This window comes from Alligator mississippiensis, chromosome 14 (assembly GCF_030867095.1).
Source record: "Alligator mississippiensis isolate rAllMis1 chromosome 14, rAllMis1, whole genome shotgun sequence".
NCBI lineage: Eukaryota > Metazoa > Chordata > Crocodylia > Alligatoridae > Alligator > Alligator mississippiensis.
In genome coordinates this window covers 14,925,005-14,941,396 of record NC_081837.1, presented here as the reverse complement: position 1 = coordinate 14,941,396, position 16,392 = coordinate 14,925,005, and the positions used below count along the sequence as shown (strand labels likewise).

Genomic DNA, 16,392 nt, shown 5'->3' with positions numbered 1-16,392 from the left:
TCCTTTATGCCAGCTATAGTATTTAATAGCCCCTGTGAAAGTGGCTCCCTTCAATTAGGGAAAATCTCAGTCCATTAATTTTATGGTCAAGGGAGAAAAATGCATCACAGCTCTGTGAGATGCATGAGCCTCTGCCCCTCAGGCGGTCCGAAATCCTTTACTGTGGATTCCAGTGTTTTCCTGGACCTGGCTGGTTGTTAAACTCACAGGACAAAGCTCTATCTACTAAATCCTTTCTCAATACATGAGATACTTCTGCATTAAACAAACTGCTTGTAAAAATGCCATGCTGACTTTGCTTGTCCCATGAGGCATCAACTTCCTTAGTTTCATGGGAGTGTTAAATCTTCTAGGCTGCTGATAGATGCCAGGGAAAAAAAACAAATCCAAAAAATGTGCTTTACCAGAAGTAGCAGCATGTTAGTTCGACCCAGCGCTGCAGTGTCTGTATGGATTGGGTGCTTTAGTGGGGCTTTTTGGCGCTTTTATCTAAAGCTTATTCAATCACCTACTAGATAAAAGTGCCAAAAAAAGCCCCACTAAAGTGCCTGATCTATACAGACATTGGGCAAGCTGGGTCCAACTAATGCCTCTTCTGGGCATGCACTGGGCTTGGTGCGGTAGCACACTGAGTTTAAAGGAAAGTGTTTTGTTTTTAAACATCTGTAAGCAGCCCTAGTGCTCCAGGGATGATCAGTTTTAGAGCCACAGCAATGCAATTTAGGCACTGGCATATTACAAAGGGGGTTATATGTAGACAGGAGAAAGAGCTTAAGGTGCACATCTATTTTCCTGCCATCTGTTTCCCTTGCAGAAGCCTCTGGGAGAGTGGAGGGACAAGGGGTTCCAGACAGCTAAAGTAAATAGTTTGATTACCTCACACAAAGCACACCAGGGCCCAGATATGGCCAGACTATGGAGGTATGTGTGGAAAGGGTGAGATAAGGCCTTGGTAAGGATATACCCCCTGGCTAGGGACAGACATTCAAAAAGCCTGAGCCTGAATTGATTCAATCTTTGCAGGTTAGCCTAACCTGGCTAGGCAAAACCGGCTTGTAACCACAGAGACATCCCTTCTGGACTGAAAAAATTCAGGCACATGCCTGCAGTGGCTCAGGCTAGAAGCTGGGTGATACTAGAGCAGCCCTCCCTTCCTTTCCACAGTGCTGGGCTGAGGGGGGCATGGCTAGGCCCTGGCAAAAATGCTTTTATTAGGGAGGGTTCCTCCCCCCCCCCTGCAACCCAGCAGGGAATATTTATCACCCCTAACTCAGTGTTTATCAACCCATTAAAAAAACAAAGCCTCTCCCAATTAGTTCATGCTCTTCTTAAACAGCTTTCCCAAGGAATGACATTAAGCTATCTGTTGATTAGCTCCAAAAAGCCTGTCTGCCTTTATCGTGTCCCACAGCAGGGACTGTAGCCAGCATGTGGTCTGCTAGTTAATGCTGAGGTGTCTGCGTAAGGCAGAGGTGCAGGGAGAATAATCCCTGTTTAGCAGGGAGAAGTCAGGCAGGTGCCTGCAGTCTCTGCCGGAGTGAATTTTAACAACATACTAACATTTATGTACTTGACAATATGCAGGACCAACGCTGTCTGTGTCCAAGCACTGAAGACGAGATGTTTAACTAACTATGGACCTGGAGAGGTAGGGACAGCAGGCAGCTTATTGCCACTGTGTAGGATCCCCTTGCAGAAAAATCTTTGAATAGCATAAAAAATTGTACAAAGAGCAGCCTCATGTGGGATGCATCCCTAAAAAGAAGGCATGATCAGTTGGTATTTATATTCCATAATATCCATGCAGCCTTCAGGTGACTAGTTAGGCTTTGAGCAGGTTGCATGGTCTTAACAGGGCTCTGGATCAGGTATCCTCTGCATAGGTTCCTGTGCACACGAAACAGCTGTGTTTGGATTTGGTTACTGATTCAGCCATTTTGGAGGACAGTGATTCACTTTGGTGTTTCGGATCGCTATCCTGTTTCATTTTGGCTGAATCTGTTTCAGAGACTTGGCTCCACCCAATCTCCTCTGAATCTGTTTCAAACGGGCTGCAAGGGAAGCTTCGCACAGCCCTATCCAACCGGGCACGGCTTGAGGCTGGGGGCTGCAGGGCCCCAGCCAGGAACAGGACGGGGCCATGTGTGGCTTGTTCAGGGAGGGGGAGGGCCACTGCCCCCCGTGCAGGCAAGGAGACCCCCCACACGGATCTCTGATCTCTATCACGCTGGGTCGCGGGTCAGGGAAGCAGCACAGAGTGGTGAGCAAGCCTGCTGGTCCCTGCCACATGACTCGGTTCCACAGGGAACAGCGATCTATGCCAGGGGTCTCCTTGCTGCCTCTGCCCACCCTGCACTGCCCCTCCAATGTTGGGCCGTGCAGGGCAGGCCGTGTTGGCGAAGAGACCCTGGCACAGATCTCTGCTCCCTGCAGAGCCAGGTCATGCAACAGGGATTGACCAGCCCCCGGTTTGGTTCCCCAGCTCTCTGATCATTTCCCCCAGCTCTTCCCGGGGGGGGGGGGCGGATCTGCGTGCCAGGTTTCAGCAGGCTGCTGCTGCAGGCTGGAGCCAGGGGCAGCACCGCAGTCTTCCCAGCGCTTGGCGCAAGCTACGCCAAACAGCTGCCACTGGCCCCAGCTTGCAGCAGCAGTCTGCTGAAACCCCGCACATAGATCGGGGGCCCACACTCCCTGGGAAGAGCTGGGGAAATGATTAGAGAGCTGGGAAATCGAACCAGAACTAGATGTCAATATCAAAGCAGTCCTTCCCCCCTCTTTCCCCTCCCTCTTCTTAGTTTTTGTTTCCCTGAAAGCCCAGCTCCGAAACTCTGAAATTCTCTGAAACATTTCCAAAACCTTTTGGAGCCTTCTGATTCATTTTGGGGCTGTTTTGGAGCCTTCCATTTTGATTCAGATTTGGTGTTTCAGGCACCGAAACACCTCTGAAACAGCTGCTGAAATTTCACACAGCCCTAGTAATCATCCACTGGAGTTTCCACTGCTTCATCTTAGCTGAGGGCAGCTGCAAGGAGAATTCAGTATGAGACTCCATTGTTTGAAGTGTGCTGCCTATAGGATTTAATTGTGAGGGGGTCTCTACAGTTACCTTTCTGAGCAGCGAGCACCTTCTCATTGTCCTTAGTCCTGGGGTGTGGGGAAAGGAGGGAGAGAAACAGTCTCCTCTTCTGAATTTGCAGATCATAGGGGAGCTTCCTCTTGTTGCTGACCCCAGTTGGCATCAGCACAATTTAAAGTTCATGTCTTTTGGCCTGGGAGGGAGAAACAAGGTACCCAGCAACGGAAGGAGTTGCATGTTCTTGGATTTCTCTGGAGCAGTCAGGAGTTTTTGGCAGGTGAGCCATCTCAAGGGATGGTAGCAGCACATACTAGTGGTAAGCAGAGGATACAAAGCAGCATGGATACAGAGGATACAAAGCAGCATCTTTTTCTTACTGGGGGTATTTGTTGTTCTGGATTCCTAAGTTGTGGAAAAAACTGTAGCATGGACAGAAATGAGTGCTACATGTCTTAATCCTTCTGCTGCCTTTATAACAAGTAGCACAACAAGCATTAGCATGTATTATTTGCCTTCATAGTCACTGTAGCACACACTGATGTCTGCTAGAGCTAATACGTTTGATCTAGCAATTGCTAAGAAAGAAAGAGATGTTTGAGAAGGAACCAGCTTTTGAGCCATTTTAATTATCATCATCAAGCTTTTATTCATATTTTTTTTAAAAGCCCACAGTGATTAAACTGTTATAAACAAGTAGAAAAGTGAATATGCTTACCCACTGAATTCTTCTAATTAATAAACCTCCAAGGCAACAGTTTTGACACACTACAGATGTAAAAGAAATATGAAATCGTCTCAACCAAATGTGCACATCCACCTTACCTTGATTTCAGGGATCATTATCCTTTTTTCTGGATTTTTATCCAGCATCTTGAGAATCAAGTCCTTGAGCTCTTCACATGTTTGTGGCCTGATTAAAGAAAATACCAACTTATAGTTAGAAGAGTAACTAATGAACAAGTCATATGTAGGCCTTTTACTACCAATCTGTTTACTTGTCTACCTTACAGATAACGAGACTTTCCCTCTAAAACTGTGAGAGCCCTGCAAGCCCAACTTAGTAAGTGAAAGTCCAGTTGGATTCTTTCCTTCATATGCATCATAGTTCCTACTAATGATTCTGCACATTTTGCCCGTAGTTACACCAATATAACTTACAAAGGCAAGGCAGAAAGGACACTCAGGTTTAACTGGGGATATCTGAGTACTATCAGTTATAGTCATGGATCACTGAAAACAGAATCTGAGCTAATGGAATATAACTGGAGGACCGTGTTTGAACAGGGCAGTAGAAGTGACATATCAGTCACCGTTTTGCTTGCAGAATCTTTATTAGCACTAACATGTTGGGAGAAATAAGTTGGTTTGATATTCAAATCCCAGGATAAAACTGCAGTTTGCATTAATTGAAATGTTTCCAAGAGTTCTGATGAAAGCTGCATTTAAATTTAACATTCCTTTGCAAGCAAAACAGATTAGCACTGGGCTGCCAAAAGGGCTGAAGAAGCACCAAAAAAAAAAGTTGACCAGTTTCACTTTCCAAGCGACTTACAAAATGTTAAAAAATCAACTAAATGCTGACTAGCACCTTTGATTTTTAAGCATGATTTAATAATTTAGCCCCTGATCCTGTAAAACCTTCATTCATGCAGTCTTAGATCTTACATTTTGCCCTCCAGAATGGATTACCCTCAAAAGCAAAAGCTTGCAGAATTGGTTATATTAATGACACAAGTATAGGCATTTAAAAACAGATGCAATTCCTATTTTGGCAGTGCAATTCAAATAAAATTATATTACAACAGCGTATGATAGTACTACGATAGCCAGTTGAAGGCGTCTATCAGCAGTTCTGTCATAAACAATTTTCAGTGATGCATATGTTTACTAAGAGCTGGAGCTCGGGAATATACAATTTCATGCCAGGATACTCCCCTCCCCATGGGAATGAATACTGTGCACATGAATGTGAGCAATTAAAAACACTGGTCAGAATCAAGCATAATGCTTCCCCCCGCCGTTCTCCCCTACAGTAAAAGGAAATAAACCCAACAATATAAACCTATCAGACTAAGGGATGTCCTGGTGTGCTAGATGTGGAGCTGCTCTGTATTAAGTTAAGAATGCTGCATGTTATCCTGATCATTAGGATGTTTGCCAACTGTGTGTGTTGATTTAGTTAAGGGGCTGTCAGAAAAACACCCGGCAGGAAGAGAAACAATAGCTCACAAAAAAACAGCCACCACAACTCTTGCAAGTTGTTAAGAGACGAGGCAAAAAACTGTGGCCCTGGGAATCTGACCTTGATAAGCCCAACCTGGTCCGGTCTGAACCTGAAGCGTAATAGCCTAAGAACTCACAGGAGCAAGGCATCTTTGGCAGGATTAAAAGCCACTCCTCTCAAGAGCAGAAACAATTGTTTGGTGGAATAAACCGAGCTTAAACTGCTGTACCCTTGAGTACATCTACATAGGAAGCTCCTACATGGTGACAGAAGCCTCCTGTCTGCCAGCTGAGTTGTGCTACCTGCTCTGGGTGCAACAAGGTTTCTGCCACTGTCCAGCAGCTAGCAGAGGGTGTCTGTAGACACTCCCACGGCTTTAGTGGTCCCTTCAGCAGCCGGCACTTTCCCAGGGAGCACTTTGTACTTGGCTGACACAGCTGCAGCAGCAGAGCTGCACAATGCTGCTAGAGATGTATGGAAATGCATGCACTCTGGTGGCTGGGCACAACTTGTGCTGGCAGAACCGGGTAGTTGTAGATGAGGCCTGAGATATGGTGACTCACTGGGTGTTAGCAAAGGGTCAGCCTTGCCTCAGTTGCTATCAGGGATGGCAAGCCTTCCATAAGAGATATGTTCCTTCTCCAAATAATCAATCTTTTGGTTTTAAGAAGGGTGCCTAGTCCCTCTGTCTCGCTGAGCATAGGCTCCTAAACGGAGGAAATGCAGGTGAGGTGAGAAAAGAGGATGCACAGGTTACACCAACAGGTCTAAGATGGGAGGGAGACTGTCCATTTTCTGAATTCCACCTGGGAAGCAGCAAAGGCTTGGAAACCTGAGGGACTACATTTCCTGGGATGGGAAGAGGCCATCGAGAGGCAGCTGGCTCTGTAACTGGCAGTCAGCAATTGCACAAACAGGCTGCTTTGACAGCGTGAAGGGGTTTTATGTGAGCACTGCCCCTTCCCAACAACATGAATTTTAAAAGTGCCTTAGTATAAATATGATCAGACCCAAACACTGAGAAAGGCAGGATCAACTTTAGAGCACTGCCATTTTCTAACCTACCGGCTCAAGGAAATTTTAGGCAGTGAGCAAAAAAGAGAAGAATGATGATTCTTTTATAACAAGAACAGAGATATGAGAGAGACTCCCAATGAAAAACTCAGTCAACTCTAGGTAAGTTACTGTTCAGTATTAAATTGAACTAGGCAGCTAATGAAAGAGAGTACAAGGAATGCAAGATGTCCATGAATGCTGTATTCTTTATATTGATCCTGAACAAAATGCCCAATCTTTATAACAGCATTTCCACATGCTATGTCAAAAGAGATCTGTGCAGGTCCAGAAGGCAGTACATGTGGCAAAGAGTGAACCAACCGCCTTCCAAGAGTCCAGGACATGCACGTTCATGTAAGCATGAACAAACGTATTTGCCTCAGAAACTATTTTTCCATTGTGAAAGTATTCAGGTTGTATTTGTACCTCATGTTTTCCTCGGCTAATAAATGTTCCCTAATTGACCAGAGTTAGAAGTATGTAGAACATGGCTCTCTCTCTCTGTCTTGGTATATTCAATGTTGTCAACCCCAACCAAGGGTCAAAGCTCTCAAATAATCATGACATTCACATAAAAATTGGGTTTTTAAAAATAACTTTCAAATTGCCTTTCAGATATTTGAGATTCATATTTCCTAGCATTTTTTCATTATCTGGAAATTTGGAAACTTGCTTAAAAAAAATAAGACAAAACAAAATTGAGAGTCTCATGTATTTCTATGATTCTAGGAACTGGGTCTAGCAGAAAAACATCAGGTATCGTGAAGTTCATCATAAAACTTTTAGAGTTAGCAACACTACACACTGCCTCCGTAGCTCAACAACAGGTCAGGAAAAGATGGACTGAACTTTAGACCCTCTATTAGGATCAGACACATAATCATCCTTGCTCTCAAATTTCTAGGCTTGAAATCTTTACTAATTTGCTTTTTAGTCATCTATCAACATCACTGTTTGCAACTTATTCCTAGGCATGCCTCCTATTAAACCTGGTTTTTTAAGTAGCTAGCATGATGAGCAAGACTTTAGCTGCATGATTCCAGCATTTACTCCAGCTCTCCAGCTTAAGGGGAGCAGAAATACAGGAGCACAATAAGTTACGTTTCTTATTTAGTGCTTGAAGAAGTACACAGTGACTTTGCACGGACCCGCTGTCAACAGGCATCTGTGCCTTTTGTAACCATGGCAAAATAAATGGAATCCAAAATACATAGGTGCTAGTTCTGTGGGAGGTCTGGGCTGGAATCAGTCCAGTGAGTTGTTGCTTAATGCGTCTCTCGCTCTCTCTTTCTCACCGACTGTATCAAATAAATGGATTTAATTTAGACAGTAATCAACACACAGTAACTTTCTCTACTTCTCAGTGACATAATGAGCAGCATGGCTTTTTTTAGGTTGGGAGAACAGGTCACCAAGAAGTCAAAATAAATCATGCAGCAAGTTATTGCTGAAGGACACGTTTAAATGAAGAAAAGGTTTCTTAGCACAACCCAGTTAGCCCATTAAATGTTAATAACTTATTGCAGAGACAGATGGGAACAGTCACTTGTAAGCTGACTGCTAACCCAAATATATGATGGCTGACTGTGACGGGCAAACTGCCCAGGACCTGAGAGAGCAGAGAGAGAAATGGCAGGGAAACATAAACAACTTTATTTTTGCCGCAGTGCTATTCAAACTAACTTCCCTCCACATCATGCAGGAACAGCTTATGAAACTGCAACCTTGACTGAACAATCCTTACGATGTCTGCAGTGCTCCTAATGATAGGGGCCAGTTTCTCAGAACTACTCAGTAACCACATCTGTGGACAGATTTCCAGAATAAGTCAGCTATCCTATATGTACATGAACAAGTGGCCAGATACTTAAAGAAGCTAAGCATATCAGGGGCTGAGCTCTTCTGAGAGGTGGGGGGTGCTCAGCCTATTACAGCATGCGGCTGGTAATGTATTAGAAATGATTGACATCATACATGACTCTTAGTTGGCAACATTTTGGCCTGCTTGACTGCCCAGTGCTATAGCAAGGCCTATTTCATTAGAGTTTTCAATTCCCCCGTGTTCGTTCTTAAGTCATGACATTTTTTTTCTAGATTTTGATTAGAATGAGGGATTAATTAATGCAAGTAGGTCAAAATTTCTCTGCCCAAGCTTGGCACTGAGTTGGAAAAAATCTGAAAGCAAATGCAGGAATTAATGAACGCTAACAGAGACCAGGAGCTGGTGAAACACAGAAGTTTGGCAGAATGTTTTATGCGTAGGGCTTTCTTTACATTACAGATGGAGCCACTTGAGTGGAACCAGGCTCGGATGGGCCCCTTTGGCACAGCTATGGTAAGTGGGGATCACTGGGTCCACATAACAGCATTTCTCCTTGCAACAACTCTATTTCAGTTGGCTTGATGGGTTCCAACCTCCTGCATGGCTCAGTTATGGACCCCTCTACATGTGCAGGTAAAAGCACGATAGGATCTAACACACAATCCATACAATCATGCTTTCTGCCATGCCACAAGTGCACAGCATGAGGTGCGACTGTGGGATCCAGCATAAGATCCTATTGTACCTTACTGCTGGTGCAAGGAGAGCCTGGGATCTCCATCCCAAGCTCCCCCTGCACCAGCAAATAGGGGACCCCATCTCAGCTGTGCCCCATACAGCCAGGACTGCAAGTCCTGCAGCTGACAGGGCTCACAATCCTGGCTGTATGTGGGGCACAGCCAAGATTGTGGATCCCGGCAGCTCTAGGACTGTGATCTACCAGCCATGGAGAACCTGGGAGGCACCCCATGGCTGCTATGATCTCCCAGCCACAGGGTACGTGGAGCACTTCCGTGTCTGGGAGATAACAGCTGACACGATCTTCCAGCTGCAGGGGTTCAGCATGCAGCCTGGGGGTTGGGAGATTACAGCTACGCCCAGCCTCCATGGGGAGAGGAGTATCCTGACATGAAACTGTATATTCCCAAGCTCCAGGTCTGAGCAAACATATGCATCACTGAAAATTGTTTATGACAGAACTGCTGATAGAGGCCTTCAACTGGCTATCATGGTACTATCATATGCTGTTGTAATATAATTTTATTTCAATTGCACTGCCAAAATAGGAATTGCATCTATTTTTAAATGCCTATGCTTGTGTCATTAATAATACGAGTTCTGCAAGCTTTTGCTTTTGAGAGTAATTCATTCTGGAAGGCACAATGTAAGATCCCAGACTGCATGAATGAAGGTTTTACAGGATCAGGGGCTAAATTATTAAATCGTGCTTAAAAATCAAAGGTGCTAGTCACCATTTAGTTGATTTTTTAACATTTTATAAGTCACTTGGAAAGTGAAACTGGTCAACTTTTTATTTGTGCTTCTTCATGGTTGTTTTTTTGCTCTGCGGGACCCCGAACCCCGCAGCTGTTGGGTGCTGTGGGGGCTGAGAGTCCCTTCAGGTGTGGGACTCCCAGCCCCAGCTGGACATGGTGCGCCCCTGTGGCTGGGAGCCTGGTCAGCTGACGAGGCCCCAACCACAGGGAAGACCCTGCTATATGTGCAAATTAAAGCTGGATAGCACCCACTCATAAGAGGTAGGTTGCAATTCATTGGGGTCCTGAGCCCACACCTCCCCATTGCCCATGCCCTGCCCGCACCTGGCCGGCACAGCAGAAGCAGCAGCCGGAACAGGCCGTGTTGCCCCTCAGGACCGGGACAAGAGCCGCTGCAGCCGCTCCCGCCCGCAGGTCTGTGCTCGAGCCGGAGGCAGAGCCCAGGGCCAGCCACACAGGACCCTGCACAACACTGCGCTACGGGCAGGCGGTGCTGGGCGTGCAGAGCCACTGCCTGCTGGGTGTGTGTGGTGTGGACTGAGCTCTGGGGGGGGTGGGCAGCTATACATTATCATTAGCATCGATACTTTCCACGGAAGTGGGGGAACCTGTGTAATAGTCTCAGTAACTAGTGGCAGCAGTAGAACATTAAAGGGGTTTTTCATGTGAGGCATTAACTTTGACATATCTTCCTGACTAGGCACATGGGGCCTGATGTCTTTGCTGGTATGCTAGTGGTGGAGTCATTCATAGCCTGCTTAAAATGTGAATGCAACATGTGTGAACAATATTAGCAGAATCAGAATGGAAGCATGTTTCACACAACTCGTACAAGTGAAAGGCAATGGAAAACCAAACTCCTCCCTGGGAACTGAGGAAACTGGCTAACCAGAGTGCACAGTAATGATTCTCAGCTAGGGGGGCTGTGGCACCGTGGGGTGCCTTGAGATCCTTTTGAGAGAGCTGCAGGGTGCTGCTCAATATTAGCACTGCTAGGTGTGTGAACACCTACACATGGTTCACAAGATAAACCCAGAGATTTCAAATTGGAATCCGTAGCGTCAAACATTTGGACCTGTTCTCTTTCCGAGTTCATTGCAACAGAAGAATTGCTCTATTAATTATCCATAGCCAAAATGCAAGTGCCAGCTCCTAGCTTTCATTTTCCAAGAGGTGCCTTTTGCCTAATGGGGGTGTTTTGAATCTAGAATGGTTGATAATCACTACTGTATAGGCATGGTTGTGGCCTCTCTACTGAATACCAGAGTGTGAGCATCCAGCCTTTGACAGTGGGCGCCCTTTCAGATGTCTCTAGCTGAGACCTAACCGAGGCACCTGAAATCACCAGTCATTTTTAAAATATTTTGACATACGTTGGAACCAAGGAAGAATCCTGCTCATGAGCAGTGCTGAAACAAGGCACACCCACAGGTCAGTCACGTGTTCATCAGGTCGCATGTAGGACAAAGCACATGTTGGGGAATCAACCTTGTTAAAACCTAGCTGCAGACTTCATAAAAAAACCCCACCTTGTGGGTGGGCCTTCTAAAGAGACGCTTTCCAGAGGGCACCAAGTTCTTTAACAACTTTGTTTAAAGCTTTGAGGGGTCAACTAACTCTGCAACCCCATTCTCACTTTCAATTTAAATCCTCTTGACAGGCACTTCTTTGGGAATTGCATCTGGCCTGCAAGAGAAGGTAGCAATCCATTTTTACCTAGGAGTGCTCTGTTCAAAATCAGCTACGCCAGGTTTGTTAGGACATGTTTACAGTGAAGTCACAGAAGTAGAGGTACCCAAGCTGGCTTGGTACCAGTAACAGCATAACATGAGCTAATTTACCCTGCTGAGGCAGGGGAAAATTGCAACTGCAAAGCAAAGCTACCCTGACTCACTCATGTTGTACTTATATTACCACCAAGCTTTCTTTGGGGGAGCTCGCTTTCATGGTCAGACCATAGCAGTTATATCTGCGGGTGGTTATGGACTCAAGAAATCCAGTGATGGTACTGATATGAGTAATTGCCCATGGGAGCAAGGGGTCTTAAACTGATCCATAGGTAGCTAAATAAAATTTGCATTAATCCAGGTGTGTCCTAGAGGAAGCAGAGGACAATCTAGTCAACAGTGAGTTATCAGTTATTATGATTATTGCACCATCTTGTCATGAAGTGCGAGGCATTGTCCACGCACACACACACAAAAGAGAGGAACTCCAGAAAGAGTTACATTTTAAATATACAGCAAGAGGAAACAGATGGAGAAAGACAGATGGAAGTACCAGGGAACAACAAGACAGTACTGGTCAGCTTGAAAGGGAGCTGTCTCTGCTCATCAGGGCCAAGTTTCTTGTAGCTGTTACAAGAAGAAAGAATTAAGAAGAGACCTAAAGGAGGAAAACTTGATTTTGCAGATGTTCACAGAGAGCTGTTCCCAAGCCTGAAGGGCAGCGCGAGCAAAGCATGAAAGTGCCTCTTTGAAAATCTAACAAGTGATGGAAGCGGGTGTCACTGCCCGATCAGGATGGAAAGCAGCATATCAACTGCAAATGAGAAGTGAGAGGTAGGACGGGTTTAGGGCTATGAAGGACTTTGACACAAATTGCATACATCTGATGTGATAGAAAAGAAGGCAGCAGAAGCATTCAAAGAAAGGTGTGACATGGTCTCATGCAAAAGCATACAAAAAGGACACAGAAAACTGGAAAACATCTCTTGTCTGCATTGTTCTGTTCAGCACAATGGCAGCCTAGTACCACTTATGTTGTGTGGTTAATAACAGGAAGACTGCACTTTATTTTTCAATAGCTCAGTAAAGTTTACTTACTCTTCTGGGAACTCCACTGGCTTGTTCTTGATCTTGTTATGAAGAGCCAGAATGTACTCATCTATAAAAGGGCACTGAAAAACAAACCAGCGGTTTTCTAGCTGTCAGGCATCTCAGACCCCACTTAGCATTTGCCATTCAAACAACGGAAATACATTTTCTCTGAATCTGAAGTAAAGTATCCCCAACTCCACTGCTAAGTGCACAGTTGCCTTGCTTGAACAATTCAATTTAAAACATTCAAGGGTCACACGACCTAGAGAATGGAGCCGTGTACTGGGGTGCAGGAGACCTGCACTCTTCTCTTTATTCTGTCAGTGACCTGATAGTAACCTCAAGCAAGTCACTGCATTCCTTGGTGCCTCAGTTTCCATTCTGTAATACAGAGATTATGATACTGGGCTCTTTTGTAAAGCACTTTGAGATCTATAGATAAACATCACTAAGACAGAGTCTTTAATTTAAAAAAAACTACCTAAAAAAATCAACAAAGGTCTAAATGAATAGTAGTGAGAGTTGCTGCCCTGGTGCAAAGACCAGGCAAATGCATTTTTTCCAAGAAACTATCCATGGACAAGGGGATAGATTGCACGTACTGGGGGCATGTGTTTGCACACATGCACACACATCCCCCACAGGAGGGCCTCTCTCTAGCCACAATTTCAGCTTATGGACTAGTTCCCTCCTGCCTCTGTCCCCAAAGTATTTCCTATCATACCAGATTATTTAGACTTTTTGGGAAGCCTTTAGTCATAGTCCCTATTCAGGAAGAGTGCAATCTTCCCTGTGGTGCTTCTCTTCTGGATACGTTACCACTATGTGTGCCCACAATGGGGATTTTTTCAGCAAGAAGGACCTTTGGAATCATGAACAAGTAAGCTAGACTTTAAAACGCTACACTGGGAAATGTCTTTGCCGTGACATCAGCTCAGAACTGTGCATTTCCTGCAACAGCTGTTCTATCACAACCACTCCTTGCGCTGTGTTAATTGTTCGCAACATCAGTGACGGTGAAACAAAGTTTGGCAAGGAAACAAAGCAAAAATCAGGTTCTAAATGCATTAATTATTTTATTTTTAAGTTTAATCAGAGATCTTAAACTCTTTTGACAGAAGAGTTTTGTAATTCCTAAGCACTAACCACCTACCTGATGCCCAGAATATTTTTCTGCAATTGCTTTTCCATATTCCTTGTGGATATATGGGCTCCATGAGCATTTGTTTCAGATGTGAATTTTTTCTTAGATTCCTATATGCTTCAGTTCTGTTGCTTCTTACCAGTGACATGGGAGGCAGGATGAGAGCTGTTATACTGACTGAAGTGTGCTTGAATTGCTTTGCCTGGACAACAAGTCAGAGGCGTGTGGGAGTAACACATTGCACAACCCTCCTTACAGCTGATCTAAAAAGAGTAGTATGAGCACCTGCTTCTGGTGGGAGAAGGGCTGCCAGGCTCCCAAGCCGCCTGGCCCCAGTGAAGGGAAATAAATGTCCATTAGTTACTTCGAGGTCAACGGTGGCAAGTTTACTTGAAACAGGACTTCACAACTGGCTGGTTTTATTACTTTCCTCTTTCTCAAGACTACATCTGGGGAGCTGTCATCACAATGAGGCAATGCCCTGATGGGTTCAGAATCCTTTCCCACTCACTCCAGGATTTGGCTCCAATTTATTTTAGAAACAGAGTGGGGACTTATCAAAACTGGTAAAATAACCTGGTCTAATTAAGCCATGTCTCAAGAACAACAAAGCTACTTGTGATGCCACTTGCTACCCTGATTGGTTATTGCTACATCAGGATTTGATCTGGGCAGTGAGAGCTGTAGGGCTCTGTAGGATAAGGGAGGAGGAGAATCTTATAAGGCTCCTACAAAACCATAAAAGATACTCTGCTTGCATAGCAGGCTATTCTCACTGCTTTGTTTCTGCTATACTTCACTAGTGTCGTGGTATCTAAGCATCTGAGTGGCTATATATTAAGCCCGTGCTTCTCTCTACGTGCTTTGGTGATTTGTTTCTAAATAGAAGCAATACTTGGGAAAGCCATTTTTATTGCCATAGATGCTGCTCTGGACAGGTATGACCACAATAACATTTTACACATTTTTATTCCTCAAAGCTAACTTATTTACCCCTTGGCTTCAGTAGGACCATTTGGAAGAACAAGTGTTTGCAAAACGAGGCCCTTTCTTGTATTGTCCTCTTTGTGACTCAGTCAAGAAGATGACCAAGGCATTGCTTTTCTACACAATTCAATCATTTTACAATCATCTTACCTTCCCATACACAAAGCAGTACAGGGTAATTCCCATGGCCCATATATCGATTGCCTGTAAAAGAAGCAACTGTACTTAATAAATCAGATACAGCATTAGATATATTTTAGAGCATCCAATTATTTTCTCAGACATAAAATACCGTTTTTGATTAAGAACCAGAGTCTACAGATAATGAACAATGACATTAGATAGATAAGGCACCATATCTACAAAGCATACTTTAATGCCTCTGGGTCAGATTACACCACTCCTATTCATAAGGAGTAGGACTTTACCCAACTACCAGTCCCCATTCATTTCAATCAGAAAGATAATGCTCAAGCTGAGAAAGGCAGCAGAATTTCTGCCTCCTAAAAGTAATGATGAGTCAAAATCTGACATCATTTAGTCCAAGCCCCTGTAGGAACAAATGGAAGTTTTGTCTGGAGTAACAATGGAGTTTGGAGCCCAGGATTTTACTGAACAGCAAAAGAAAAATTAATTTGCCCTAATAGTCCTGGCTTTTAAACACAAAGGCACATGAGCAAGGCTGGTTTCTGGTTTGAATGCTACCCCTCCTCCCTCTTTTCTTTCTTACTTTTTTTTTTTAACCCATCCTGCTTGGTCTTGATACACAGACCAGCACTGACCTACCTTTCCACTGAAGCTTTTGCCAGAATCTGAAATCGCCTCAGGAGCCATGAAGGCTGGTGTCCCAGCAGTACTGGAAAGTTGGGCGTCACTCCCTTCAAACTGATTGCTGACTCCAAAATCCGCTATTTTGACATGCCCATCATCTCCCAGGAGCAAGTTGGATGGCTTGATGTCACGATGAATGATCTTCTGATAGTGCACTATAAAGGAGATGGGAAAGGGAGCTTCAAAAGGTGTCCACACATCCAGAAGAAACCAAAATCCAGAACGTTACCCTCCCTTTTCCAATGAGATTCTGGCAAATGTCCCACTCTAGAAAGCCACAGGCTCTCACGCTTCCTAAATTCTGCAAGCTTTCTTCAGCCCTTTTAGCTTAAGTATATTTTTTTCCTTACTGAGCTTGGTATTATTAGTTTTCTCCTGCATATTAAGCATCTCTTAAAAAAAAAAAAATCAACATAGGTAGCCATATTTAAAAAGATAGTAACTTCATTGATGCGGTGTAACCACTTAAGCAATGCGTTTTTATTTACACTCAGCATCATTTATACAAATACAGCTCTGGGAAGAGACACAGTCAGATGACTGCTGCTCCTGAACACCACAGCGCAGATTTAGCAGGCGGTGGTGGAGGCGGTTGTGCCTGTTCTGTGTGCCAGTGGGTGATAGGGTGAGTGGATCTAAACTGGTGTGGGACCAAGGACTTGGAAATAAATGCTGCAGCAGGGCGGCCACTAACTTCCTCGTGCAACCCCAGCCATTTAGCAGGGAGAATAAAGCTCTTTCCCACAATTCTGCCTCTCTGCTCACCTCTGAGACGCAGGGGTTTATGAGTGCTTTTGGGAAAGTGCTGAGGCCTCCTGCTGCTGAGTGGGTTGAGGATGCTGAAACTGAGGAAATGCCGAAGTGGCTGATGCAGCTGGCAGCAGGAACAAGTAGCCTTGGGCCAATACATTGTATACCAAGGGTTGGCAGCCTCTTT

At 44.6% G+C, this 16,392-nt stretch overlaps 1 protein-coding gene across 1 annotated transcript in view; it reads right to left on the bottom strand.

Annotated features, from left to right (window-relative positions):
* CAMKK1 (calcium/calmodulin dependent protein kinase kinase 1) overlaps positions 1 to 16,392 on the bottom strand; it is a 225,843-nt gene that overhangs the window by 33,799 nt on the left and 175,652 nt on the right. The window contains exons 10-13 of the mRNA XM_059717711.1: positions 15,411 to 15,610; positions 14,775 to 14,828; positions 12,500 to 12,573; positions 3,899 to 3,986 (exon numbers count right to left, since the gene is read on the bottom strand). Coding sequence (XP_059573694.1) covers positions 3,899 to 3,986; positions 12,500 to 12,573; positions 14,775 to 14,828; positions 15,411 to 15,610 — 416 coding nt within the window. The remainder of the gene's footprint in view (positions 1 to 3,898; positions 3,987 to 12,499; positions 12,574 to 14,774; positions 14,829 to 15,410; positions 15,611 to 16,392) is intronic.